This window comes from Crinia signifera, chromosome 4 (genome assembly GCF_055691185.1).
Source record: "Crinia signifera chromosome 4, ASM5569118v1, whole genome shotgun sequence".
NCBI classification, from domain to species: domain Eukaryota; kingdom Metazoa; phylum Chordata; class Amphibia; order Anura; family Myobatrachidae; genus Crinia; species Crinia signifera.
Window position 1 is genome coordinate 275,232,903 of NC_139220.1, and position 26,561 is coordinate 275,259,463.

The following is a 26,561-nucleotide window of genomic DNA, read 5'->3' on the forward strand; positions in this document are numbered from 1 at the left end:
TTCCCAGAGCTCCGCATGAGACTCTGGCATGGGGTACAGACTAAGGAATCGTTTTGGCATCTGAAGCCTCTTATCAGGAGTTTTCCAAGCCCCTTCTAACAATTCCTGTAACCCCTCATCTGAAGGAAAAGTAACAGCCTCCTTCCGCTGTCGCTTAAAAACACCTTTAACAGGAGTCTTATCCTCCACAGTCAGCTTTAAAGCCTGCTTCACAGCTACAATGAGATCCTCTATACCAGCAGCAGAGTTCTCTTCCAAATCATCACCCTGATCCCAGGGGATGTCAGTATACTCTCCTTCCTCTTCATCTACCACAGTAGTTAAAACATAAGACCTTCTAGGGGTCCCTGCCACATCATCCATTTTGTCCAGCATTTCACTGAACCTGTTAATCCCTTTTGCAGTATCCTGCATCACCTGGATAAGTGCAGGATCTGCCTGGGTAAGAGGCAAGGAGCCAGACGACTGCTGAGATGATGGCATAGGTCTCTGTGATTCTACCAGCCCATCACTCTGCCTGTCCAAAAGCTGCACCAAAGCATTTACTGACCTGCCTAGGGCCCTGGCCCACGCAGGTTCCATCTGCTCTGCCCTATGGGGATCACTGCCCATGGGTCTCACATCAGCGCAAGTAATACATAAGCCCCCCTTGGCCATCTGCTCAGGGACAAACTTTTGTGTGCAAACATTGCACGCGCTCAGTGCATTAAGGGCTCCCTCCCCCAAAACCACAGCCTGATGCTCAGACATGATGCAAGTGATAAATGTATATCTATCAGTATACACAGTGCAAACAATGTACAAGCGTTTATACAGAGCAATGCACCCAGTCACTTATCTGTCTGTTGGTTTCAACTGCGGGGAAGCGATGCCCAGGAAATCCAAGTCACTCTGCCAGGATCAGTAAGCCAGCTCAGCTCCGCTGCAAGCGTTCTGAAAGGCGCCAAAGTCAGAGTGAAGGAAGAGACCACAGGTCCCTGCTGCTGCGGGGTCCGTGACCTTTTGGCGCCAACCACCCCCAGCAAGCCGCTCCTTAGGTAGGATTTCCTAGTTCCAGTGTCTCCCCCTCAAATGGGGATCACTTGGAACATGCCTGTCACAACGCTGCTGTCCTCTCATCTAGGAGCTCAGCGTGTAAGCTCCGCATAAAATGGCCGCCGCCATCACGGAGCGCCTGTCCCCCATGATCCCCACCTAAACGTGGAGCCGGTTTCAGGGTACTCCGGAGCCCAGGCAGCCTTTTAGAAAAGGCTATAAGCGCTGCACAGGGAGACCAGACAGTGTCTCCCCTGTGCACAGTGAGCTGACAGGACGCGCTTCTGTCAGCTCCTGCTGCGCAAGCAGTGTGAGGATTCACTATGAGAATCCTCACACTGTGCCTACCTAGCTAGGGTAAAAGTTAATAAAATAATAAAAATCCCCTAACTACTCTAATTCTTCGGCTGCTCCTGCAGCCCTTTAGAATAGCACCCACTCCAGTGGGCACCTAACACGAACTGAAGAGTCCAGGGATGCAGTAGGGGAGGAGCCTACCCTCTAAAACTTTAGGATAGGTGCCTGGCTCCTTCGGACCCTCCTACATCCCAGTGTTGAGCTGTGTCACCAGGACCATTGAAAGAGAAAATAGGTTGATGTAGGGTTAAAGTAAACACCTGAATTATTGTTCATTACTAAGGTATAAGAACCAGGCATCATGAGCTTACCTCAGTAATGGTGAGCAGTCAGTCCTGTCCCAGGCTACATGGGGCACTTTGATATTTTGGGAGAACAGGAGGAAAGAGACAATGAAGCCATCCAGCCATGAAGGATGAGCGCACAGGTAGACGAGCGGAGTCTTAGGACACTAAAAGAAGGAAAGGAGATTATACTCAATCCTCAATAACCCTTCATCTACAGTGTAGTAGGGCATGTGTGTGCTATCCCATTGACAATAAATAATCATAGCAAAAGAGAAAAAGGATATAGATTTAATTACCAAGTCATATATTAGGGTATGATACAATTAGCATTGGGGGGGGGGGGGGGGGAGCTGTGTTCCCGGCTGTGACATAAGTGGATCAACAGAGGAACATGGTTAATAGAAATGTGGAGACTTGATATAGTGATGGTGCATACACTGGAGATGAGAACTGATACACAGAGGCAGATACTTGGACAAAGGGCGCAAAGTCTAAACCGGTCGGTGGGCCTCACCAGGGATTCCCATAAGGAACTATGGATTTTGCTGTGCCTGACTGGCAGGTCGCGCCAGTCTGCCAGAGTCTCCCTTGTTGTTCTTCAGTATACAGGAGTCTTGGGTAAAATCTCTAATGTTCTGTAGTAAAATGTAATAGAAAGTACTTGATTCATATAAAACAAAACAAAAATGAGGATAATTATGGGATGTGTGAGAAGATTGTTTAGTGTCTAAAGTGTGCTCAGCCCTAGTTATCCTTGTGGAAGGATAAATCTTTTCATGTTCACACTAGGTGTCGCTTGATTCTTTCATCTTCTGTTTTTTCTTCTCAAGAGGTTTTCTTTCTTCCCAAAGTTCAGCAGAGAGTTCTTAAATTCTGCACTGAAGATGAATGGAAACTTAAGTCTCAATGAGTGTCAAGGCAGATGCCATTTCACTTCTCTGGGGTGATTGCTACATCAATAATACTGTACCTACAGTGGTAATCAATGTACCTTTGTGACCAAGTTCTGGAGGGTCCGGACTTTGGATTCTGGTAAGAATACTTGTGTAGAGAACAAAAACAGTAGGTGCTGGCTAAGTATCAGGTCAGACTTCTCGAAATTCAGCATCCAACCGTGATCGTGAAATACTTGTACCATGTGATTCAAGTATATTTGTAAATGTGAATCTAAATTGGCCTTAACAGATAGATAGTCTAAATAAGGTATGATAATAATACCTTCTTTGGGCAGCAAAATGATCCACCCACTGTCTGGTGTTCAAGATGCAAATACTCAAGGGCATATGAACAAGAAATAAGTAAGTCAAAGGAAAAGCTCTGGTTCCTATTATAGTGCTGGTGCAAATTACCCCGTCTTTGAGGAAATAATTGATAACCTGATTTAATGCCACCTTCTTCTCAAGGAAAAGTGGTGGCACAATAAAAGCTGTGGTGGCAGACCCTTGAAGTTAATAACATGACCTCTGAAAATGATGCCCAGCACCCAGGCGCCTGAAGAACGGTCTCTAAACTGATCAAACGCCCTCTGACAGGGCTGGGTGGGGAGAGACCCCATGAGGTGCTAGGCTTCTCTGGAGCTATGGACTCTGACTTTAGGAGCTGAACCACTGCCAAGGGAAGAAAATGCCAGTGGAAGACTAACCTCTAGTTGGCGCTCCACCCCAAAAGGAAAACCAAAACTCATGAAAACATGTACCCCTCTGCTTGGAGGCAGCCATGGGAAGAAAGATTTGCCTTTTAAGGAACACTTGGATTCAGAGGCCACGTTTCAATCACGGAGCCAAAAGGGTCCAATGAGCTGTAACAATTCAAATTCAGCACCCATTGTGATTAACAATCAAGTATCACGCAGGTGTCTGTAAACTTCCACCAAAGGCCATGGATTTGCTGAGAAAATGTAATGTTTCAGGAGCACCTGAAGCTTGCCCTGACCAGCATCAAATGTCGGCCACAGTAAGTGGGCTCATACACTCCTGTTTTTGCGGCACATAATCACTTCTGCTCTGCTAGACCAAATTCTTCATAATTGTTAAGACTAGTTCTGGATGCTGCAGATTTCTAAAAAGTAATTGGTCCTCTTTAAATACTCTCTGTTGTAACCTAGAACTTCAAAATAGAACTCATTATAACCTTATACTGTACATGTCAAGTTTAAAAATGGCACGACTGGAAAGAAAATGGCTATGTAACTCAGCTTACCGCCTCAGAGACATCCTTGATTGTAGCCATTTGCCCGCAATGGAACTGAAGATTCAGAGACAGACGGTTGAGCATCTTCACAAGTATCCAGTTTGTTAATCTAGAATGAATAATGAGCAATAGACATAAAAAGGTAAGAGGTGCACACTCCTATTGAGTATATTGTAACAGATAAAGGACACAACTTTTTAGAATAGTAGATCGACCTTTTGCGCTGACCTTCGCTTGTGGGATACAAGTGAAAATATGGTTTCACCTTACCATAGATCGATACAATGCATACAGGAAAAGATATCACAGTATCCCGTGAGCGCTGGTCACAATTTTTCATATGTTTTTTTACCCAAAATAAAAAGAGAAAGGGAAAAACAATAGTGTAACAATTCTGTGCATATGATATCAGAAATAATTTATGGTGAAACTTCTACCCTTCTGATAGGTCTACTCTCAAAGTAGACAATATAGCCTCCTTGTGGGAGCGGTAACGTCACCGTGCAGACAGTCCAATTCGTTGATATATTGTGGCCATAAAAGAAAAAAACTGAATATAGTGCAATACAGTTTTTAATGATTAAAAAAAAAAAAAGATAGTACAATAGGAAATGACAAGGTGGACTCTCACCTCAAAGTTTCAAAGCACAAGGCTTCTTTTTCAAGGCATCTTGAAAAAGAAGCCTTGTGCTTTGAAACGCGTTGGCGGCTGGAGGATATCTGAAGGACTTGGTGTGACTTGACCCACAGAGTGACCAGGGACGCCTGTGACCCCCTTTCTGTATAAGAACTGCTTTCTTGTCTGCAAACATTTGTAGACCACAGTGTTTGGTGAGAGTCCACCTTGTCATTTCCTATTGTACTATCTTTTTTTTAATCATTAAAAACTGTATTGCACTATATTCAGTTTTTTCTTTTATGACCACAATATATCAACGAATTGGACTGTCTGCACGGTGACGTTACCGCTCCCACAAGGAGGCTATATTGTCTACTTTGAAAGTAGAGATATCAGAAGGGTACGAGTTTCACCATAAATTATTTCTGATATCATATGCACATAATTGTGTTACACTATTGTTTTTCCCTTTCTCTTTTTATTTTGGGTAAAAAAACATGAAAAATTAAGAAAAATTGTGACCAGCGCTCACAGATAAAGGACCTTATTCTGGTCCATACGCTCCCATGTGAATTCGCACGGGAGCGCAAGGTTTTTGTTTTTAGCATTCACATTGCTAGGCATGTGCATGCGCGGTGTGCAAACAGCCACAATGTAGAGTGTTCGCAACATAACAGTGCGGGCGGGGGGCATGGGGCAGTGGGATTCGCCCATGGGAACGCCCAGCGTTTCATGGGCGTTCCCATGAAAACGCTGTCCATTCTCATGCTAATGCCCCGATCACGAGGGTGCCGGGGGTGGGCAGCTAACATCACTGGATGTCAGCTGCCCGCCCTGTCCTCGCACAGGACACACGCAAAATGAAGACACCTGAGAGTGTCTTAGATTTGCGTGTATTGACATCATTTGATGGTCAGCGACCATCGAATGATGTGGGTGTCGCCCCATAGGCTGCGAATAAATGTTTATGCAAAACATTCATTTGCTGCCATGCAGGCGAAGTCGCCCTGCGAAGAGGGGCAGGCGGCAATGCGAGCGGAGGGCGAGCTAAAAAAGAATAAGGTCCAAAGTGAGAGATAAACTAGCAACCAAGCAGCTCTGTCATTGTTCAAACCCAGCCTGTAACATGGCAGTTAGGAGCTGACTGGTTGGTACTTTAGCATCCGCTAAGGTTTAGAACATCAGCAGACATACACCCCCCCCCCCCTCACGATCGGAATGGAGTCGTCCGTTCACTGCTGACTTACCCCCTCAGTGCAAAGTCACAGATTGAGCACAATGTTGCATGGCTTATATATGTGGTTTGCTTATTTCCCAGGTTAGGGTCTAGCTGGCAATTATCATCTGCATTGAATGCCAGTGCTAGGGTACCCGAGCATTGCCCTTTGGTCGCAATAGAGATGAATAATACACATATTTGTACAGAAGCCTGTGATGTGATTCATTGACCGGCTTAGTTGCAAAGCCTGTGGCATGTGGAAAGGCCCTTCTTCCCTATAGGTGTACGTGGACACATCTGGAGGCCACTCTCCAATGTAGCAGTGTTTAATAATGAATGATCATTGTAACTGAAAGTTTAACAATTACCTTATAAGAAATGGGGATACAGACTTCTGGATGTGTCCCAAAATTCTTAGCACCTCCTTGCGACCTACATTACTGTTAGCTGCACTTTGTTCTTCTTTTATTGCCAACTGGACACTGTGATGCAAATGAGAGGGCAGGATATAAATATACAAAGTACATAAGATATAAATCACTGGCACCTTTAATTCAAGGGCAGATTTATTAAGCACAGTGAAGTGATAAAGTGTCTGGTTTTTAATCACCGGCCAATCAGCTCCTACCTTTCATTTTTTAAACCAGGGGGGAAATGTAATAGGATGAGAGATTCAGAAAGTGAGAGATTTGGTAAGAAATCTCCAGTTTTTTTAAAGCAGCAATCATTTACACTGCAAAACCAGTTTGATGTTACAGTGTAAATCAGGCATTTCCAAACAATGCCATCCAGCTGTTTGTGTGAAACTGCACATCCCAGCATGCATTGCCATAGTTTTAGCATTCCACAATGCTAAACAACAGCTGGAGGGCCATAGTTTGGACATGCCTGGTGTAAATGATTGCCGCTTTAAAAAACCTTGAGATTTCTTACCAAATCTCCCACTTTCTGAATCTTTCATCCTATTACATTTCCCCCCTGGTTTGAAAAATGAAAGGTAGGAGCTGATTGGCCGGTGATAAAAACACTATCACTTCACCAAGCTTAATAAATCCCCCTCAACACCCACCCACCCCCCCCCCCTGCACATATGTATGAAGGATATGAAAAAAAACCCAGCAAGTTTTTTACGATTTCACAAATGAGACTTAACGAGGCACATGCCTTTGTAAATGTCACAGGTACACAGCTGTACACATAATATGTGAACTCCTCTGCATCCATAGCATATGCATTTCTCTACAGAAATGTATCATCAATTTATATTTCTGGCCTATAGTAGCTGCAAAAGACAGTGCTTGCAGGCTAGTCTGTGCAGGCAGAACTCGTGTGACCATGCCCTTATGGAACCCTGCCTAGGTGACAACGCTACTTCTGCCTCTCTGATAGTACAGATTGCAATGTGCTAGTATTCATAACCACATACAGTATAAGAACATTCACTTCCTAAACACGTGCAAACAGGCATTCACTCAATTCTGCACCTGACCCAAATAATTGAACAGGCTTAAAGATGAACAAATGAAGATGACCTTGGATCGTTGTAGATAGTATCTGCCATTTCTGAGAAGTCTTGGTCTGCCGGACGCTCCCACATAAAGAGGATATAGCATAGCCTTCTCACTAACCAGCCCCGATACCTACAGAAAGGGGAAGAGTGGATGTTATCAGGAGACACTCCATCTTGTGATCACCTTTTAACACCAAATACAAGAGTCGTTCTCCTTCTTAATGACTCATCTTTAACTTGCCACCAACTCCGTCTCCGAGGTGGGTGGTATCAAACCCTTTTTATTATGCATGGATCCAAGGGAAACACTCCTTGACCCCCTGAATGATGACTTCACAAGTCATCACTGTTATTACTTCTGCCAGACTTCAACATGAGGAGTGTGGAGTGTCCCTGTAATGACCAGACAATGGCAATTGTGCCCAGTGCCTACATACCACTTGCCTGGTTTCCATACCTTATGGGGCCATTTAAGGGTGGTACACAGCACTTATCGAACTGCTCTCCAGACAAGGCAGCGGTGCCAGCAGGATGTCCTAAGGACAAGCTGGTGCCATCTCTGTGCCATGCTTGGCGGATTATGAGGGTTACTAAAAGTGTATAACTAGCAGTAGAACATACAAGAATGAGGCTGAAATTGGGTATGTCTGGCATCATGGTGCTTAGTACAAAGTGTCTCACAGCATCAAATAAAAGTGTCCAGTAATAAAAAAAAAAAAAAAAAAGAAATATGCGTTTCCCATAGTGTAAGTAGCACCACAATACGCCCGTCTGGTTGTTCCGTGTTAGTTCACTTTACCTCACCATTATTACTATTAGGAGCACAATAATCTATACCGTACCGGGTGTCCTCCTCTGTTATGTGAAGTGCATTGCGGAATCCAAGATGTGTGTTTCTCTTGTAGAAGAAGGTCTCCTGCAAATAAAATTGAAGACTAATCAAAAAAGTAATTATAATACACTCAAGCAGTCAGAAAACAGGATTCTAATATCAGCACTTACCATACTTTTGGGACTGCATGACTGACAGGGTTGTCCCACAAATGGGCGATATTGCCCTTGGAAAGGAAAGATCAGATCCAATTTCAGCCCAAAGCTTATGGGAAATAGTCTGCCCTATAAAGTCATAGTTGGGGAACCAAGTAAAAAACAGAAAAAATGTTTTTGTTTTTTTTTTATTTAGTGGAATGGGAAACAACTAAAAAGCAAACCTAAACTCGTCCAGTTCCTCCCCTATGCTGGTATGGGATACCTTTAAGGCGTTTGCCAGGGGTACCCTTATCCAAACTATCTCCACTCTAAAAGCCCGCTATAGGAAAAACGAGGAGGAGCTGGAGCTGGCCTGTGTCGTGGCTGAGCTGGCATACCTGTCAGACCACTCAGAGACCTCGAAGGCGACATGGTTGAAGGCCCAGAGAGAATGGACCTATTACTTGGAGGATAAGGCCAAACTTAAACTGCTGTTTTCATCCCATTCTGCCTACGCCACTGGGGACAGACCGGGAAGCTTTCTGGCCCATTTGGCTAGGGGTGACCGCCCTAACAACACAGTGGTTATGATACAGCGGCCAGACGGCTCCCGGGCTACACATACACCAGATATAGCGGATGCCTTTGTTGCCTTTTATAAGCAGCTCTACAAATCCAAATTGGACAGTACCCCTGAGGATCTAACAGCATATATTCATAATATCCCCCTTCCCTCCCTATCGGAAGAAGCCCTAGCGTTCTTAGACTCCCCTCTGACCCTAGAAGAAGTAACTACCGCCATCAAATCCTTCCCCGCTAAAAAAGCACCGGGCACAGATGGTATTCCAGTAGAATTCTACAGGAGACATATAGATTATTTCGCCCCTCGACTACTGACCCTATTCCAGCAACTTCTATTGCAGGATTCCCTCCCGACCACAATGTCTGAGGCTCTGATTGTTCTCATTCCCAAGCCGGGCAAAGACCCTACCCTCCCTGAATCCTACCGCCCAATCTCCCTTCTTCCTACAGATATAAAGATCCTTGCCAAGGTTCTCGCCGCCAGGCTGAATGGGGTCATAGAGCAACTTATACACTCAGACCAGACTGGATTCATGCCCCAAAAATCAACATCTATCAACCTCCGTCGACTATTTACTCACCTCCAGTTCCCTCGTGGGGAGTCCTGCTCCTCGGTCATAGTCTCCTTGGATGCCGCTAAGGCGTTTGACTCCGTGGAGTGGGACTTCCTATGGGGAGTGATGGCTCGGATGGGCATTGGCCCTACATTTATTAGTTACATTAGATTGCTGTATTCTAAGCCGGTGGCGAGGATCTTGGTTAATGGTTTTGTTTCCCCTCCCTTTCCTCTCTCTAGAGGTACTAGGCAGGGCTGTCCCCTCTCTCCAGCACTTTTCGCCATCGCAATCGAACCCCTGGCCTGCCTGATCAGGCAATCCACAGCTATACAGGGGCTTACAGTGGGTACAAGAGAGGACAGGATCGCCCTGTATGCAGACGATATTCTGCTATTTATACAAAACTATGTCTCCTCCATGCCTGCTATCCTTCACCTCATAGATACATACGGGAGGTTCTCAGGTCTTACCATTAATTGGGAAAAGTCCTGCATTATGCCCCTGTCGGGAGGGTGTCCTTCAACCCCTGAGATTTCACTTCCCCTTCAATGGTCAGATTCCTTCAAGTATCTAGGTATTCAGATATCTAATGACCATCGCCAATTTATACCACTAAACCTAGACCCTCTGATCATAAATCTTCGTACCAAAATACGGATCTGGACTAAACTACCGCTGACCCTAACTGGCCGAGTTAACTTAGTTAAAATGGTTTTTCAACCTAAACTTTTATATGTCCTACAGCAATCCCCGGTATACATCCCCCAGAGACTCTTCCACACGATCAATGGTCTGCTCTCGACCCTGATTTGGGCCCATAAACGTCCACGTATCAAGCTCACCACACTGACCCGTCCCAGAGATAGGGGAGGTTTGGGACTCCCAGCGCTCAGGATATATTACTACTCTGCCCAGTTGATATTTATTCGACAGTGGCTTCATGAACAGGAACCCTCCACACTTCATGCCCAAATGTTTGCGCAAAAATTTCCAAACTTATCTCCTCTACAAGTCTTAATCAGTGCTAATACAAACTCTGTCCACATCCCCCTAATCAGACAAGCAATTCTGATCTGGAAACAGGTTCACCGGGTGTTGGGCGGGCATGGTTGGGACCCTGAAACCTCGTTAAATAATTACCTATGTTTGCCTGAACTAGTTGCTTTGGAGGTCGCGACAGTTTGGTCCAGATGGGGCATCTCCTTGCTTCGTGATTTATACCAAGAAAACATTCTTAAAACCTTTCAAGCTCTACACACTGAACTCTCGGTACCAAACTCGTACTTTTACAGATACCTACAATTGCGCCATGCCCTCTCTGCCCAATTTCGGGATGCTCCCCCAGAACTCTTAGACTCACCGGTGAAAATAATGGTTCTGAAATCCCCTGAATCTCACCTAATTTCTCATTTATACTCAAACATCCTATTACGCGCCCACCCGGACGACTTGCCACGACTGCGAACTCTTTGGGAGTCTGATTTGGGCCCCCTGGAAGATGAGGTATGGGAATTGGCACTTGCCGGTCCCCGTATCTCCACACTAACCGTACGATTTCAGCAGATCCAATTTTTTGTTTTACACCGTATATACTACACCCCTGATAAACTATTCCGGCTAGGTGTTGCCCCTCCTCCAGTCTGTCCCAAATGTGGAGCGTCGGACGGATCCTTCTTACACCTGCTCTGGTCCTGCCCACGTGTAGCCTCCTTCTGGACAGGAGTTACTAGCATTATAGTGCAGACAGGTGTTCCGAGTGAAGTTCTCACCCCTACTGTATGTATTTTAGCTGCCCTAGACAACGACACAATAGATGTGCCAACCAAACGCTATGTAATTAATCTGTGCGCCCTCGCAAAAGTGTGTATCGCCAGAACCTGGCTTGCTAAAAACCCGCCCAACATACAAGCCTGGCTCCATTTAGTCAATGACAGTGTGTCCCATGAGAAGTTCACATACCTTGCTAGACGATCTGCTCACAGGTTTACGGCCATATGGTCCAGATGGTCTGATTCCCAGTTCGCCAACCCCACCATTCAAACACTTTCCACCTAATGACGACCACTTAAAATATTGGACATTCGCATACCCTGCCTATACTTATTTCCCGCATTGACACTGGGACGTGTGGATGCAGGGCGCCTCTCCCACTCATCTTCGCACATTTTATCATTATTGTCTCCCTTCATCTTTATAACTCTTATATGTTGTATAGGTATGTTTAAACATGCTCTCTTGATTCAGCCAATGTAAACAGATGCACGTGAACACATGTAAATTTTACTTAAGACAACCTTTATTTTCGCTTTGACTGTGAACTGTATGTTTATTTTTGTTTTGTTTTTCTTTATGTAAAAATGTAAAATATCAATAAAAAATTATTGCATCAAAAAAGCAAACCTAAAAAAAAAAATCAAATTTTTCTTCTATACCCCTTACAGGAACTGTTACTAAATACACGGGCGATATATACCATAAACCATAAACACCGGATTAGTTGGTATGGGCAACACAATCTTATTGGCTTGCGTCAGTTTTATGAAAATATTTTCCTCTTTATACCAGGTAGAGTGTTCCCATTCCTTTATATAGAAAAGTCTCCATTAGATACCACACAACTAAATACAGTTTTTGTCAAAGCAGCTTGTGCGGTACACCAGGGGAAAACACTCACACAATGAGGCGTGCACGTCTGTTGCTGTTGACTTGCTGAGAGCACTGCATGGGGCTCCACCCACAGCCCCCTGACAACCAATCATGATGATACTTTGCCTGGGTATATTACCTACACAATGGTATAGACCGCATGACAATCAGATCAGTGTTTTAAAGCTGGCCATACATCTACAGATCGATTGTCAGATCGGACTGGTTGGAACAAAAACCTGGTAGTATCTGAATGTCAGTTTTCCAGCATTTCAAAGCAAATGGTCAACGGTCATTTGCTCTCATCCATTACCAGGATTTTGTTCCAACCAGCCCAATCTGACAATCGATCTGTAGATGTATGGCTGGCTTTAGAGTGTCACATTCAGATTAACAAACAGACATTCTCATTCCTTTTAACCATGTGTGGGCATGATAACAATGGAATGCGCGCACCTGACAGTCATTTATCATGCTGATCCCATCAGCACCCGTCATACACGATTTGGCAACCCATCCACCCTCTGATCATTTACACCAGTGGTTCTCAACCCAATAGTTCATGTTTTCCAGGTCTCCACACAGAATCACAAGTGAAATAATTAGCTTCATCTGAAGATCTTCTAAAATGTGCCAATGAATAATGAGTGCACCTACCGGGTGATCTGTAAAACATGAACTGTGGGGGGTCCTTGAGGACCGAGGTTGAGAACCACTGATTTACACCAGTGGTTCTCAACCTCAGTCCTCAAGTATCCCCAACAGTTCATGTTTTCCTGACATCGCACGATGTCAGGAAATCGTTCCACGATGGTCGCACGGTCATCGTCATTCTGGTGTGTAATCGTCTAAACGTTCCCACAGACAGTATTGTAGGACAGACAGACAGACCTAGGAGTACAGTAAAAAACTTGTTCTCAAAAAACCTCTGTATGTGCAAAACATTAAGAAGAACTCACCATTATCTTGCCATTAGAAGTGTGGGGTCGTTGTGTCGATTCTGATCCCATTCTGCAGTTTCTCGGAAGTCACATAAGCAGGCAATATTTGCTGGGAACAACACAGAAACAGATATAAAGAGTCAAGTAGTCACTGAAGTCTACCTCCATGCAATTATCACAATTATTATATTAAACAATAATGTCACAAATGTACTCATGTATGGATCCCAGGCTATAAGTTTGTGTAAGTACCGCAAAGACCAGGCTAAAAAAAAAACGCTCAGAAAGAGGCATGTCCAAACTATGGCCCTCCAGCTGCTGTGAAACTACAAGTTCCATCATGCCTTGCCAGTTTTGCTATTAGGGAATGCTAAAACTATGGCAAGGCATGCTGGGATGTGTAGTTTCACAACAGCTGGAGAGCCACAGTTTGGACATGCCTGATCTAGCACGTACACTCAATATAATTAACAATGCACACTCCCGCGGGTCATTACCGATGACTGATGTCCAATGAACTCGCAGGTTCAGCGGGTCTCTGTGACATTACTGAGCGATCTAGGTGGGCGATATCTTAAAGTGTGTACGCACAATGTTAGCCACCAGCGGATGATATGGTTGACTATATCAGCCGCAGCCAGGTCGGCTAGTGTATATGGTGTAGTCTATTACAGTACTAAAATGTTTAAACATTAGACATACAGATCATTTGTGCAATTGCATGAAAAGAATAGGGATGAATAATAGCTGCAATGTAATTTACACCATCGGTAAAATTACATTTGGAGTAGGTGGTCACAAGAAGTTAGGTGGATAAATTCAGCTGGTACTGAGGAGTAGATTTATTAAGCTCGGTGAAGTGATAAAGTGTCTTGTTTTTATCACCGGTTAATCAGCTCCTTTCTGTCATAAACCAAGCCTGTAACTTCACAGTTAGTTGCTGATTCATGATTCGCCGGTGATAAAAACCAGACACTTTATCACTTCACCGAGCTTAATAAATCTGCCCCTGTATTCCCTTCTATGAAATGCACCTTTCCACCGTGGGGGATCCTGGGAGGGCAATCACCCCATGTAATATATTGTACAGTCACAGTATATTTAGTCAGCTGTGAAGGCATTTGTGCTTACCTATGAATCAGGCCCATAGTACACTACACCTTCTACATTTCCTGACCACTGGATACAACTAAAGACAAATCTATTATACAGATATAGGACACTGCACATTACAATAGGACTTGTCCACTGTACATGGGAATACTAAAATTCTGTAAAGGTGCCCCCACACTACAGCTATTTTTCATCCGAAAAGAAGCCAATTTTGATCACAAGTCGTTCCCAATAGCGGTAAGATGCGCACTCTCACAGATCTTTCTAGTGTGTGGGCACCTTTACACCTTACACCAGGAGTGGATAGTACATTACACCGTCACCACCAAATGACTTGACCACTGGAAATGATCAGGAAAGGATTAAATTATACCCATTACAGGCAAAAGACATTACAGAATTCCAGCATGACATCAGCACTGGTTACAAAATTAAATTATATTGAATTTCGACATTCAAATACTTTTAACTTCCCATGCAAGATAAAAATAAATAAGCGAGAATTGAGTCCAGTATTAGTAGAGGATAAGTGGACATTACTTGTCTGCCAACTCATGCAATCCCACGGTGTGACGTATAGTTTGGAGCCATAAGACACGGGCACTTGAGCACTTACTTACTGAGAAACCAGCTATACACAAGAACCAGTACCAAGTGCTGCAGGAAACAACTCTGGCACTACAATTACTTACAGCCGATGCACTTTAGTTTATGTATGTATATATTTTTCTTTTAAACATGAATTTCACTTTTTTGTATGTACATAGAGGAAGAGATCAATGTCCGTGTTTGTACCTGGTCAGCTATAATGTACATATTTTTCTTTTAAACATGAATTTCACTTTTTTGTATGTACATAGAGGAAGAGATCAATGTCCGTGTTTGTACCTGGTCAGCTATAATGTACATACATACTGCTGACTATGCCCACTGATTTTTCAGGTGCACACTGGGCAGTACGGATGGTGTAATGGTTAGCATTACTGCCGCACAGCACTAATGCAGCCCACACACGCATCGATTTTAGAACGCGTTTTGTACTTTTAAAGTACAAAACGCATCGTGCGTACAATTATCGGGGTGTATTAGTGCGCCGTGTGCGACGCGATGCTGTGCTATGCGCGTTCCCGGGGGCCGATTTTAGATGTCCAAAAAAGTATGTGCAGCAGGTACTTTTTTGGACATTATCGCATAGCATCGGGCTCAGCATTATACAGGCATACGAGCCGATGCTATACGACGGGGTTTTTTTTTTTTTGGGGAAATAATTACATACAAATTGTTATCAACAACTTTATTGCAGGTTTAAAACATGTGAACTCGAACAAAATAAAGGTCAGAAAAAGCCAGTGAAAAAATGTGCTTAAAATCGCACAGCATCGCATCGCAGACAGCAAAATAACCATCACATCAGGTCATGCTTAATTCTGGCAGAAAAATTGTAAAGAACCATTGTACAGCCAAAAACGCATAGCACTGAAATCGGTGCGTGTGTGGGCACCATAAGGTTATGGGATTGATTGCGTGTGTTTACTCTGGGTATTCCGGTTTCCTCCCGCAATCCAAAAATATATTGATAGGTTAACTGGCTCCTAACAAAATTAAACCTAGAATGTCTGTGTCTGCATGTACATGTACATTTGGTAGGGAATATAGATTGTATATATAAGAAACTGTTAATAAAGACATAAATAAACATGGAATTCTGCCCCAATATGCTCAGCTTATGTCTCACTATGACAGGGGACTCTGACACTGTGGATTTTCCTATTGCATCCTGGTACTAGTTGTATTCGTATAGGGAGCACATCTATACATTCTCACATAGTAGTGGCAACTATGTCCAAGGTACTTCCAAACTATGGGGGTTATTCTGGTTCACTCCTGTCAAATTCCTTCTTAAATGGAAAAAAACATGTGCACTGCAGGTGGGGTAGATGTTACTTGTGCAGAGAGAGTTAGATTTGGGTGGGGTTTTACTATATCTATAGATCTATATTGCAGTGTAAAAATAAAGCAGTCAGTATTTTCCCTGAACAGAAACAAAATAACTCACCCAAATCAAATTCTCTCTGCACATTTTACATCTGCCCCCCTGCAGTGCACATGGTTCTGTCCATCTAAGAAGGAAATTTACAGGAGTGAACCAGAATAACCCCCTATGGCCCTCCAGCTGTTGAGACTACACATCCCAGCATGCCTTGCCATAGTTTTAGAATTCCCTAATAGCAAAACTGTGGCAAGGCATGATGGGACTTGTAGTTTCACAACAGCTGGAGGGCCATAGTTTGGACATGCCTGCTGTATCCTATTACATGCCGTAAAAAATATATAATATATTGAGATAATTATTTCTTCCTCGATTTCTTTTCTTCACTCCTCCCGTGTTTTTCTCATTTCTGCTCTTGCAGGGTGCAGAATACGGCTTTTACTTTGCCCAGCCAAATTGGGAGCCTGCTACTGGGGAGTCCCGTCTTGCTAAAGGTGCCCATACATGGAGCGTTATTCCCATGCGATGCTCTCCTTCACATCACATGACACAGTACAACACGTGCAGCCCGTACTTTTTGTACTAGATCGTGTGTCATCTAGTCCAAAAAGAGCGCTGCTTTAGCACATTGCATGCTTTTTGTACTAGATACGATCTAGTACAAAAAGTACGGAGCACATCGCTCCATGTATGGGCACCTTTAATGCTTGGTACGCTCTGGAGCAAAGTTGGTTTAATCTGGCACACCCCCAGTCATACTCATCAGACGTTTGTAGGTCATGATGCATGGCCAACCTTTCATTGGCCATGCATCATCAGAACAGTGATCACAACGCATTCATTAATCGGTACTTATGTAGTATCTGGGCTGCCGATTTCTAAATCGGGTACATCGCATCGCATCGCATGCGACCATCGGATGCGATGCGATGCGATGAACCGATTTTTCCATAGGAATCAATGTTAAAATGGACTGAGTCCATTTTAACATGGAATTCAATGGGAAAAAGGGGTCCTTTTCATACCCCTACTATCCAAGTGGGCATGGAGTTGGATATAAACCTGTGGCGAGCGTAGCGAGCCACCGAGCCCGAAGCGTGGCGAGCGTAGCGAGCCCCGCGAGGGGACACAGAATACCGTCCCCTCGCGGGGCTCGCTTCGCTCGCCACGCTTCGGGCTCGGTGGCTCGCTACGCTCGCCACAGGTTTATATCCAACTCCATGCCCACTTGGATAGTAGGGGTATTATTATTATTATTATTATAATTTTATTTATAAGGCGCCACAAGTGTTTCGCAGCGCCGTACAAAGGAACAATACAGGGAGACAAAAACTTGGCATAACATTGAATAAATAACAAAAATACAGTACAAATAAAGAGCACCACAGTTCAATACACATTACAGCTTAAATATAAGTAGTGAGGACCCAATCAACATACAGCTAGAGGCTTGAGGCCAATGATGGAGATGAGTATGAAGATGGTCACTGAGTGTTGGAGTAAAGGAGAGCTGTGAGTGAAATGTGAAGAGAAGTGGGCTTTGACAACAGGAGGGAAGAGGGCCCTACTCGGAGGAGCTTACAATCTAGTAGGAAGGGGAGACAGACAGATTACAAGAGGTGCAAGCGAGGGGGTGGTGGTTAGATAGCAGGATGTAAACAGGAAACAGGCAAGGGGTCGGAGAACCAGCTGGTTTATGCAGTGGAAGGGTACGCTTTGATGAATAGGTGAGTTTTCAGTGCCCGTTTGAAGCTTTGCAAGGTCGGGGAGAGTCTAATGGAGCGAGGGAGTGCGTTCCACTGAAGGGGTGCAGCACGGGCAAAGTCCTGTACTCTAGCATGGGAAGCAGTGATCAGGGTGGAGGAGAGACGACAGTCATCAGCTGACCGTAGAGGGCGGGAGGGTGTATGAATGGAGATGAGGTTAGAGATATATGGAGCAATGGAATTAGATGAAGGTATGAAAAGGACCCCTTTTTCCCATTGAATTCCATGTTAAAATGGACTCAGTCCATTTTAACATTGATTCCTATGGAAAAATCGGGTCATCGCATCCGATGGTCGCATGCGATGCGATGCGATGCGATATCGCATCGCATCGCATCTGATTGTATGCCTTAACTTAAGGCATACAATCAAAAAATCGGCAGCCCAGATACTACATAAGTACCCATTAATCTTTCCAGTGTATATGGGCAATCAATCAAGGGAAGTAGTTCCTTAAATAGGCTTGATTGCCTGTGCTCCAGTGTGTACCCAGCTTAGGACACTGTTGAAGGGTTGCCTACCCTCCTGGAATGGCCGGGAGTGTCCCGGAAATTAGGTCCCCCTCCTGCTCCCAAAAAGTGGGCAAGCCTCCTAAAAAGCTGTCAGTCTCCTGCGACCCCCTTGCTCCCCTAGTCCATGGGACCAAATTATGCAAATTGCATCATTGTAGCCCTGTCCACCGGGGGTGCAATGCCTGAAATACCAACATTGTACAACAGGGAGCGTTGCCAAGTAGGGATGGGACATCGAAAGAAAACATCGGTCAAATTATGTTTTTCAACATTGGTTGCAAAACATCATTTAGACCTAAACATTGGTACTGTGAACCCGATGTTAACCGATGTTTCGATATTTTTTAAAATAAACTGGTTACCAAAGCATATAATACACTAATAAGCTTCTGAAATGATAAATAATCCCTCTATTAAGTTTATCTTGTTGGAGGCTTACAGTTTATACACACACAATGGATATATGATTCATGTTTTGTGGTAAATCAAATTTGTTACGGAAGGAAAAAAACATGAAGCATTAACTATCAAAACTTTATTGCAACAACTCACAATCTGCTATTTTTACCTAGATTTTTAACTGTAGCAACAGGCTAATAACTTACACCACTTTCACATCGCAGACCCGTTTTAAAAACCGGTATTTTAAACCGGTAATTAAAACGGGTCAGAGCCTTAATAGTGGCCAGATTAACGTTTTAAATGCAGGTTCAGTGTCATTACACATTGCAGTTGAAACGTTTCATTCTGAACACGTTTCAATGCAGAGTGTAATGCACTGATCAGCGCCATCCCCGGTGCTCGTCCGTGCGGCGCGGAGGTACCTGTTAAGGGAGAGCCTGGAGGTCCCTGCGCCTGCGGCGCCTAGTATGATGCTGCCGGGGTCCCTGCAGTGAAGTGGAAATAACGCGCTATCTCCGCTGGAGATAGCGCGTTATTTCCACTTCACTGCAGGGACCCCGGCAGCATCATACTAGGCGGCGCAGGTACCTCCGCGCCGCACGGACCCCCCTGCCAGCTCCCGGGGAGGTCTTTTAACGGGAGACATCAGAAGCAGCAGCGGGAATATGGCCTGAACACGGGGGAGACATAAGCTGCCAACAGGGTATGACACAGCTGCCAACATGAGTATGACACAAGGTGACGCCTGGTGCTAGTCCCGGGGAGGTCTTTTAACGGGAGACATCAGAAGCAGCAGCGGGAATATGGCCTGAACACGGGGGAGACATAAGCTGCCAACAGGGTATGACACAGCTGCCAACATGAGTATGACACAAGGTGACGCCTGGTGCTAGTCCCGGGGAGGTCTTTTAACGGGGGGGGGGCAGCTGCAAAATTGTCGGGGGGGGGGGGGGGGCGCTATCAGTGCTTGTGCTTGTGTTGTTTGCCTGAAATACCGTTTCAGACAAACTGCACACATTCACATTGCACAAAAAACGGCAAGGAACCGTGTAGGACTCTGCTTTTTACACGGTTCGAAATGCCAGTTAACTTAAAACGGTAAATTGCCTGTGGTGCATTCACAGTGCACCCTTAAACGTTTTAAAAAGGGAAAAAAACGGCAATATACCGTTTTAAAAGTGCGATGTGAAAGGGGTATTATGTTGATCATAGAAAATAGCAAAAAAACTGTACACACAGTGCAACATAGAACATACTACATTGTTGCTTAGAATAACCACCAGAACAAAGACGCTGGAGCCAGTGCAACTGCAAATTAAGGTTTGAAACAAGTCTGCATTTGACAAACCAGCCCCCATCCCCTCCCTCAAATAGAAACTACTGTACCTGTCACTCAGTATCTACGTCCGCTGTAAGTCACTGCATGCAGTGCAGTGTGACTGACATTGCATTTCAAAGAAATAAACTGTGCAAATGTCTGCATCCACAACTGAATCAGGCCCTTTGTAAGGTGCTGTGATATGCTTGCTGCATAATAATAAATCAATTGATAGATTGTAAGCTTGCGAGCAGGGCCCTCATACCTTTGACTGACTGTAAATACCCAGTTTGTATCACTGTCTCCTATTGTAAAGCGCAAGTGAATATGCTGCGCTATATAAGAAACTAATAATAAATAAATATGAAGGGAGTTCACCACAATGTCACTACTAGTGACTATCGTACTATACTGTTCATTCTAGCACCCACTTTCTTTGAAAACCCATGCAGTTCCTCTTCCCTGCCTGGAGTGTCGCTGTCTGCTGTAGTGCTTCTAGCACAGTGTGGTCTGTATATCAGCACTGATATGCAAACCAGACCTGTGCGACAGTGACTCACTAACAGCACCAGTTGCAGTGAGGCAGGGGTGGGGCTGTCCTGTGTGCTGCTGCTGAATGGCTGGCCAGATTGTCTTTCACTGTCAGTGTCCGCTACCACCCACAGCAGCAGCACACAGCCACACACGCATATGAAAGCCCAGCCAGCAGTAATACTGTCATGTTTGTTAATGTTTTTTTTTTCATCAGTCTCTTAAGTTTTTAATGAATATAAATCAAGGAGAGTGAGCTGGCTGCAAAGCATTGAAAGCAGCACACATTGACACACAAAAGAAAAAAACATTGGAAGATTGAGAAAAACATCGGGGGAGAAATCTAGCGATGTTGATGAAACATTGGATCCTCAACATTGCAGGGTTAAACATCGAACATTGGAACCATAAATTCGATGTTACCGATGAAACATCATATGATTACCCATCCCTATTGCCAAGCCAAGATGATGCGTTCATGCTGGCCATGCCCCCATATAGGACATTCCCTCGGTGGCTCTGCCCCATCCCTTTTTACTCCCGGTTGAGAGTAAACAATCAGCTCCTGTCACTTTTCAAACAAAACCTGGTCAAATGGCAGCAGTATCAGATTGGTTGCTACTTGGTCTCTCCTCATACTTTAATACATCTTCCCCATGCTATCAGACCAGGACACACCACACTCCACGTGCATAACACATACCCCCTGACCATGACACAGGCTCTGGCACCCCATGGTCAGGACACGAGCGGCCCATGGCCAGGGCACATGCACCACTTGGCTGCTTAGGCCTTACACACCTGTTCCAAAATACGGCGCACATGATACCCCGGTAACCCGCTACACATGTAGTCAGTACATGCAGCTGTGTCTACACCAGGCCTGAACAACCGGCGGAGCTACGTGTCACCCTGACACTTGTAGTCCCACACACAGCAGCACGGGAGCCTCATCACTCTTCCCCCGATGCTTTGCCGTATCCCCCGCACGGTACATACCGCTAACTGCTCCCGAGTTCGCACTGTACCGACGTGCCAGCTCAGCGACTGCCTGCTGCAACGCCCGTAGGTGGGAGGAGTCACGTCCGTGGGGCGGGTGAGACAGTCCCGGGGCCTCTCCCAGGAAGAGCCCGCCTCAATAATGGCCGCCGCCGCTTGGGTATGTATGATTCCGTGCAGTGAGTCAGTGAGTGGTGTTTCTTTAGCAACAACAAGCACGCTATTTACTAACACTGCACTAATATTGCGCCTTCCCGCAGCGAGCTGTATTTGGGCGGCTTATTATTATGCCTGACCAATTTTCGCAGTGACAGCAAGTGCTGCTGGGCTGGGTATGGGTAAAAACCGGACCAGGACAAAACCGCCGGACCAGACATCAAACTGCATTTTGGAGCTTGTAGCGTCCGGTCCGGGAGGTGTCCTGTCCGGGGGTGTCCTGTCTGGGGGTTCTGCCTGTGACACCTGTCACCAGGTAGAGGAGGAGGGGTAGAATAAAGTCTCCCTGTATGGTCCGGGCATGTAGCAAAAACCGGACGGTCCGGACCACAGGGGGAGGCTGTAATCTCCCCTTCCCCATGTCCCTGATGATAGCTATCACAGGGACCCCCGGACAGGACACCCCCCGGACCGGACCCTATAAGCTCCGGACTGCAGATTTTGATGTCCTGTCCGGCGGTCCGGAGTTTAGTCCGGTCCGGTTTTTACATAGTCCCTGCTGGGCTGCAATCAACATAACTAATAATAACCTTCCTGGACTATAAATACTTCACATGTCCAGGTTAGGGCAAAAATGGTATGTAGTCACTGGGTAGAAAATATCTAGGTCGACAGAAACTAGGTCAACCACTATTGATCGACAGTCACTAGGTCGATACCTGGTTGACATAAACATAGTCCACTTGAATAAGGTGGACATGAGATTTTTCACAGTTTTTTTTATTTAAAAAGGCGGTTTTTCATAATTTACTATCCAAGTTGGCAAAAAGTGGCCATGTCAAAATATATCAATATAGACACCAAAAAACTTGAAACCTCATGGCGACCTTACAAAAGGTTAACTAATAGCCTTGCGGCTAGGGGTTAGCGGGCGCCTGATAGGGTGGTTTGTCAAGCTGCTCCTACTAGGGGGCGTCAAACCCCTATGGGAAATACAAATAACAAAAAGCAAAAGGTGGAGCGCTATAAAATTGGACCAATTGGTTAAATTTGTAAAAAACAAAAGGTAATATTTATTAGTTGATGCAGCAACATATGCGATTATTAACGCAAAAGCGATGAACCCTTACCCACTTTGTGGGTGCTCAGTTTCCTCCTCCCTGCACCCGGAAGCTGTACAGGGAGGAGGAGGTCACTGGTCCGGGCAGCACAGCAGGAGGCTGCCCGGACACAGGTTAGGGGAGGGCAGCGCGGATGTGCGGCGTGGGACACGAAGGGAAGCCCATTGGCTTCCATGGGGTTACGCCATCTAGAACTGGCGTAACCCCCTGCAGCGAAGCCCCAGTGGTGGGGCTTTGCTGCATACGAAAATGCGGTAAAAACCCCGAAAACTGGGTTTGTACAGCATTTTTAGTTTGGAGAATCCCGCCCTTGATATGGTATAAAAAAACATATATAGGACAATTAATTGGAATTCGGTATGATACATAAAATATATAGAAAAGGTATTAAAAATAGTGGGTTTTATAATTGGTCTCATGTCCCGTTTGTAGTCCTTTATTGGAAACACACGTTTCGTTTTCCTTGGGTAGGTCCATCCTATAGCTGGATGAATTAGGGGTCCATAAACCTTGCTGGATTGAAATAACGCTGGAGGATGGGTGTGAACCCCAGTTGGATTATGGGGAATCCTCAACAATTATGCGAAATTGTAATCCTCAGTATGCAGGTGGTGGTATCCCAAAAAGTTGTTTCAGCTGATAGCCCAAGTTGTAGTAAGTCGCAAAGTTATGCCTGGTACACACCAGAACGATCTTGATTGTTAGTAGATCGTTAGCAGATTGTGCAATGTTGGAGCACACAATCTGCATCCGATCCCAATCCAATCCAGTTTGTATCTAGTTGAATGGGTCTTTTACAGATCCTACCTGCGGCAGGTAGGATCTGTAAAACGACCAAACGACAGCGGGGACGCACATCTAATTTGGATCGGATCGGAATTGAATCTAAACATGCAATAACATGCCCAATCTACATACAATCGGTTGGAATTGGATCCAAATTGATGGGATTGAGCACTAATCATTCTGGTGTGTACCCTATTTAAGTCTCCAAAACGGGGAATCCAATTCAGACCAGAGTGACCCAATAAAATCAGCAGGTGCTGACAGCTTTCAGTTGGATGGCGAAACATGTTAGGGAGCACCTACTGATTTTATTGGGTCATTCTGGTCAGGGCTGGGGGGTCACGCAAACCGGGCGCTGGAGGGGGGCGATGTCAGGTCCGGGGACAGCCAGCGGAGGTCCGGTAACATGCAGCGGGGTTCCGGGTAGCCGCTGTAGCGGCAGCTTCACTCCGTCGTCTCCTACTAGCGCAGCGGCGGGAAGCACTGATGACTTTGAAAAGACTTGCCGGAAGCTGATTGGCTGAATTCAGGCAGTCTTTTCAAAGTCATCAGCGCTTCCCGCCGCCGCGCTAGTAGGAGAGACGGACGGAGTCAAGCTGCCGCTACAGCGGCTACACCAGTCCCCAGAACCCAGCTGCCTGTCCCCGGACCCCCGCTGGCTGCACACAGGAGGTATGCATGTTGTCAGCGGGGAGGGGGGGGGTCTCCGGCGATGTTGTCAGCGGGGAGGGGGGGGTCTCCGGCGATGTTGTCAGTGGGGAGGGGGTCTCCGGCGATGTTGTCAGTGGGGAGGGGGGGTCTCCGGCGATGTTGTCAGCGGGGAGGGGGGGTCTCTGGCACCAGGGGCAAGGCGGTCATTGGTGGGTGGTTGCTGCGAATCGCGGGAGGGGTTGCAGAGAATCGCGGGAGAGGGGGTGGCGGGGGGTGGGTTGCCGCAAATCGCGCGGGGGGGGTTGCGGTGAATCGTGGGAGGGGGGTCGCAGGGGGTGTGCTGCAAATTGCGGGAGGGGGTCACGGGGTTGAGTGCCGAGAATCGAGGAAGGGGGTGTCGCGGGGGGTGTGCCATGAATCGCGGGAGGTGGGGTCGCGGGGGGTGGGTGCCGCCAATCGCGGGAGGGTGGGGTTCACGGGGGTTCCGGTGGGGGGTAGCCGCGAATTGTGGGAGGGGGGGTCGCGGGGGGGTGCCGCAAAATGCGGGAGGGGGGTTGCGGGGGGGTGTGACGCAAATCGCCACAAGAAAAAATCAACACAGAAAGGTCAACACATGTAAATGTTGACATAAGTGTGGCACTTCATTGGTGTCCATGTCGACACATGAGAATGAATATGATAACATTCAAAAAATGTGGGGGGGGGGTCGCGGGGGGGGGTGGGTGCCGCCAATCGCGGGAGGGCGGGGTTCACGGGGGTTCCGGTGGGGGGTAGCCGCGAATTGCAGGAGGGGGTGCCGTGGGAGGGGTTTGTGCCGTGAATCGCGGGAGTGGGGGTTGCGGGGGGGGGTGATGTGAATCGCCACAAGAAAAAATCAACACATGTAAATGTTGACATAAGTGTGGCACTTCATTGGTGTCCATGTCGACACATGAGAATGAATATGAAAACATTCAAAATGAAAAATGAAAAATAAATCTTCAAAAACTCATGTCAACCTTTTTCATTGTCAACCAGAGCCATGTCAGTGTTTTGCATGTGCCATTTAATCCTGGGGCTGCCGCGAATTGCGGGGGGTGCCGCAAATTGCGGGAGGGGGGGTCGCGGGGGGTGGGTGCCGCCAATCGCGGGAGGGCGGGATTCACGGGGGTTCCGGTGGGGGGTAGCAGCGAATAGTGGGAGGGGGGGTGCCGCGAAACGCGGGAGGGGGGGTTGCGGGGGGTGTGACGCGAATCGCCACAAGAAAAAATCAACACAGAAAGGTGGCACTTCATTGGTGTCCATGTCGACACATGACAATGAATATGAAAACATTCAAAAAATGTGGGGGGGGTGGGTGCCGCCAATCGCGGGAGGGCGGGGTTCACGGGGGTTCCGGTGGGGGGTAGCCGCGAATTGCAGGAGGGGGTGCCGTGGGAGGGGTGTGTGCCGTGAATCGCGGGAGTGGGGGTTGCGGGGGGGGGGTGATGTGAATCGCCACAAGAAAAAATCAACACATGTAAATGTTGACATAAGTGTGGCACTTCATTGGTGTCCATGTCTACACATGAGAATGAATATGAAAACATTCAAAAAATTAAAAATAAATCTTCAAAAACTCATGTCAACCTTTTTCATTGTCAACCATAGCCATGTCAGTGTTTTGCATGTGCCATTTAATCCTGGAGCTGCTGCGAATTGCGGTTGGGGGGGGGGGGTGCCGGGAATCGCGCAAGGGGGGGTCGCGGGGGGGGTTCTTTTTGCCGCGAATCGCGGGAGGGGGGGGTCGCGAGGGGGTGTTTTTGCCACGGGAGCGCGGGGGAGGGGTGTGTTTTTGCCACGAATCGCCGGAGGAGGGGTCGCGGGGCGTGTTTGCTGCGAATCGCGGGAGGGGGGGTCGCGGGGGGATGGGGGTGGTTTTGCCACGAATCGCAGAAGGGGGGGTCACGGGGAGTTTTTGCCGCGAATCGCGCAGGGGGGGTGTTTTTGCCGCAAATCGCGGGGGGGGGGGTGCTCACCTGGTGGCTGTGGAGTAGCAGTGCTGGGCAACATGGGGAGGCAGAGGGTGCCTGGCACTGTCTGTAGGCTCACTAGGCTGGTTCTCTATCCTGGTCAGAGGCTTCACCCATCGTTATACACACACTCACACACTTTGAGTGACAGATGTAGCCAAATATATAAGAGATAGCTGGAGGCACTCGTGACTCTTATCATTCAAAGTAATGAAGTGAAATAAATTACAGCTGTTACATCAACGTTTAGGGCTTGTACACCCTTTATCAAGACTGGCGGGGGCTGGCGGTTGGGGATTCGAGCACCCAGCTA

At 46.4% G+C, this 26,561-nt stretch overlaps 1 protein-coding gene across 4 annotated transcripts in view; it reads right to left on the reverse strand.

The window, feature by feature from the left end:
* GPAT2 (glycerol-3-phosphate acyltransferase 2, mitochondrial) overlaps positions 1–21,739 on the reverse strand; it is a 63,908-nt gene extending 42,169 nt beyond the window's left edge. Inside the window, exons 1-8 of one of the 4 annotated variants that reach the window (XM_083184586.1) lie at positions 21,544–21,737; positions 12,931–13,021; positions 8,220–8,333; positions 8,060–8,133; positions 7,240–7,347; positions 6,076–6,189; positions 3,879–3,978; positions 1,704–1,843 (exon numbers count right to left, since the gene is read on the reverse strand). In XM_083184586.1, the coding sequence (XP_083040712.1) occupies positions 1,704–1,843; positions 3,879–3,978; positions 6,076–6,189; positions 7,240–7,347; positions 8,060–8,133; positions 8,220–8,333; positions 12,931–12,981 (701 nt within the window). In that variant the 5' untranslated portion in view covers positions 12,982–13,021; positions 21,544–21,737. Of the gene's footprint in view, positions 1–1,703; positions 1,844–3,878; positions 3,979–6,075; positions 6,190–7,239; positions 7,348–8,059; positions 8,134–8,219; positions 8,334–12,930; positions 13,022–21,345; positions 21,366–21,543 lie in introns of those variants that run through there. The other 3 variants (XM_083184588.1, XM_083184587.1, XM_083184589.1) reach the window with 3 other exon arrangements.
* Positions 21,740–26,561: the final 4,822 nt, after the last annotated feature.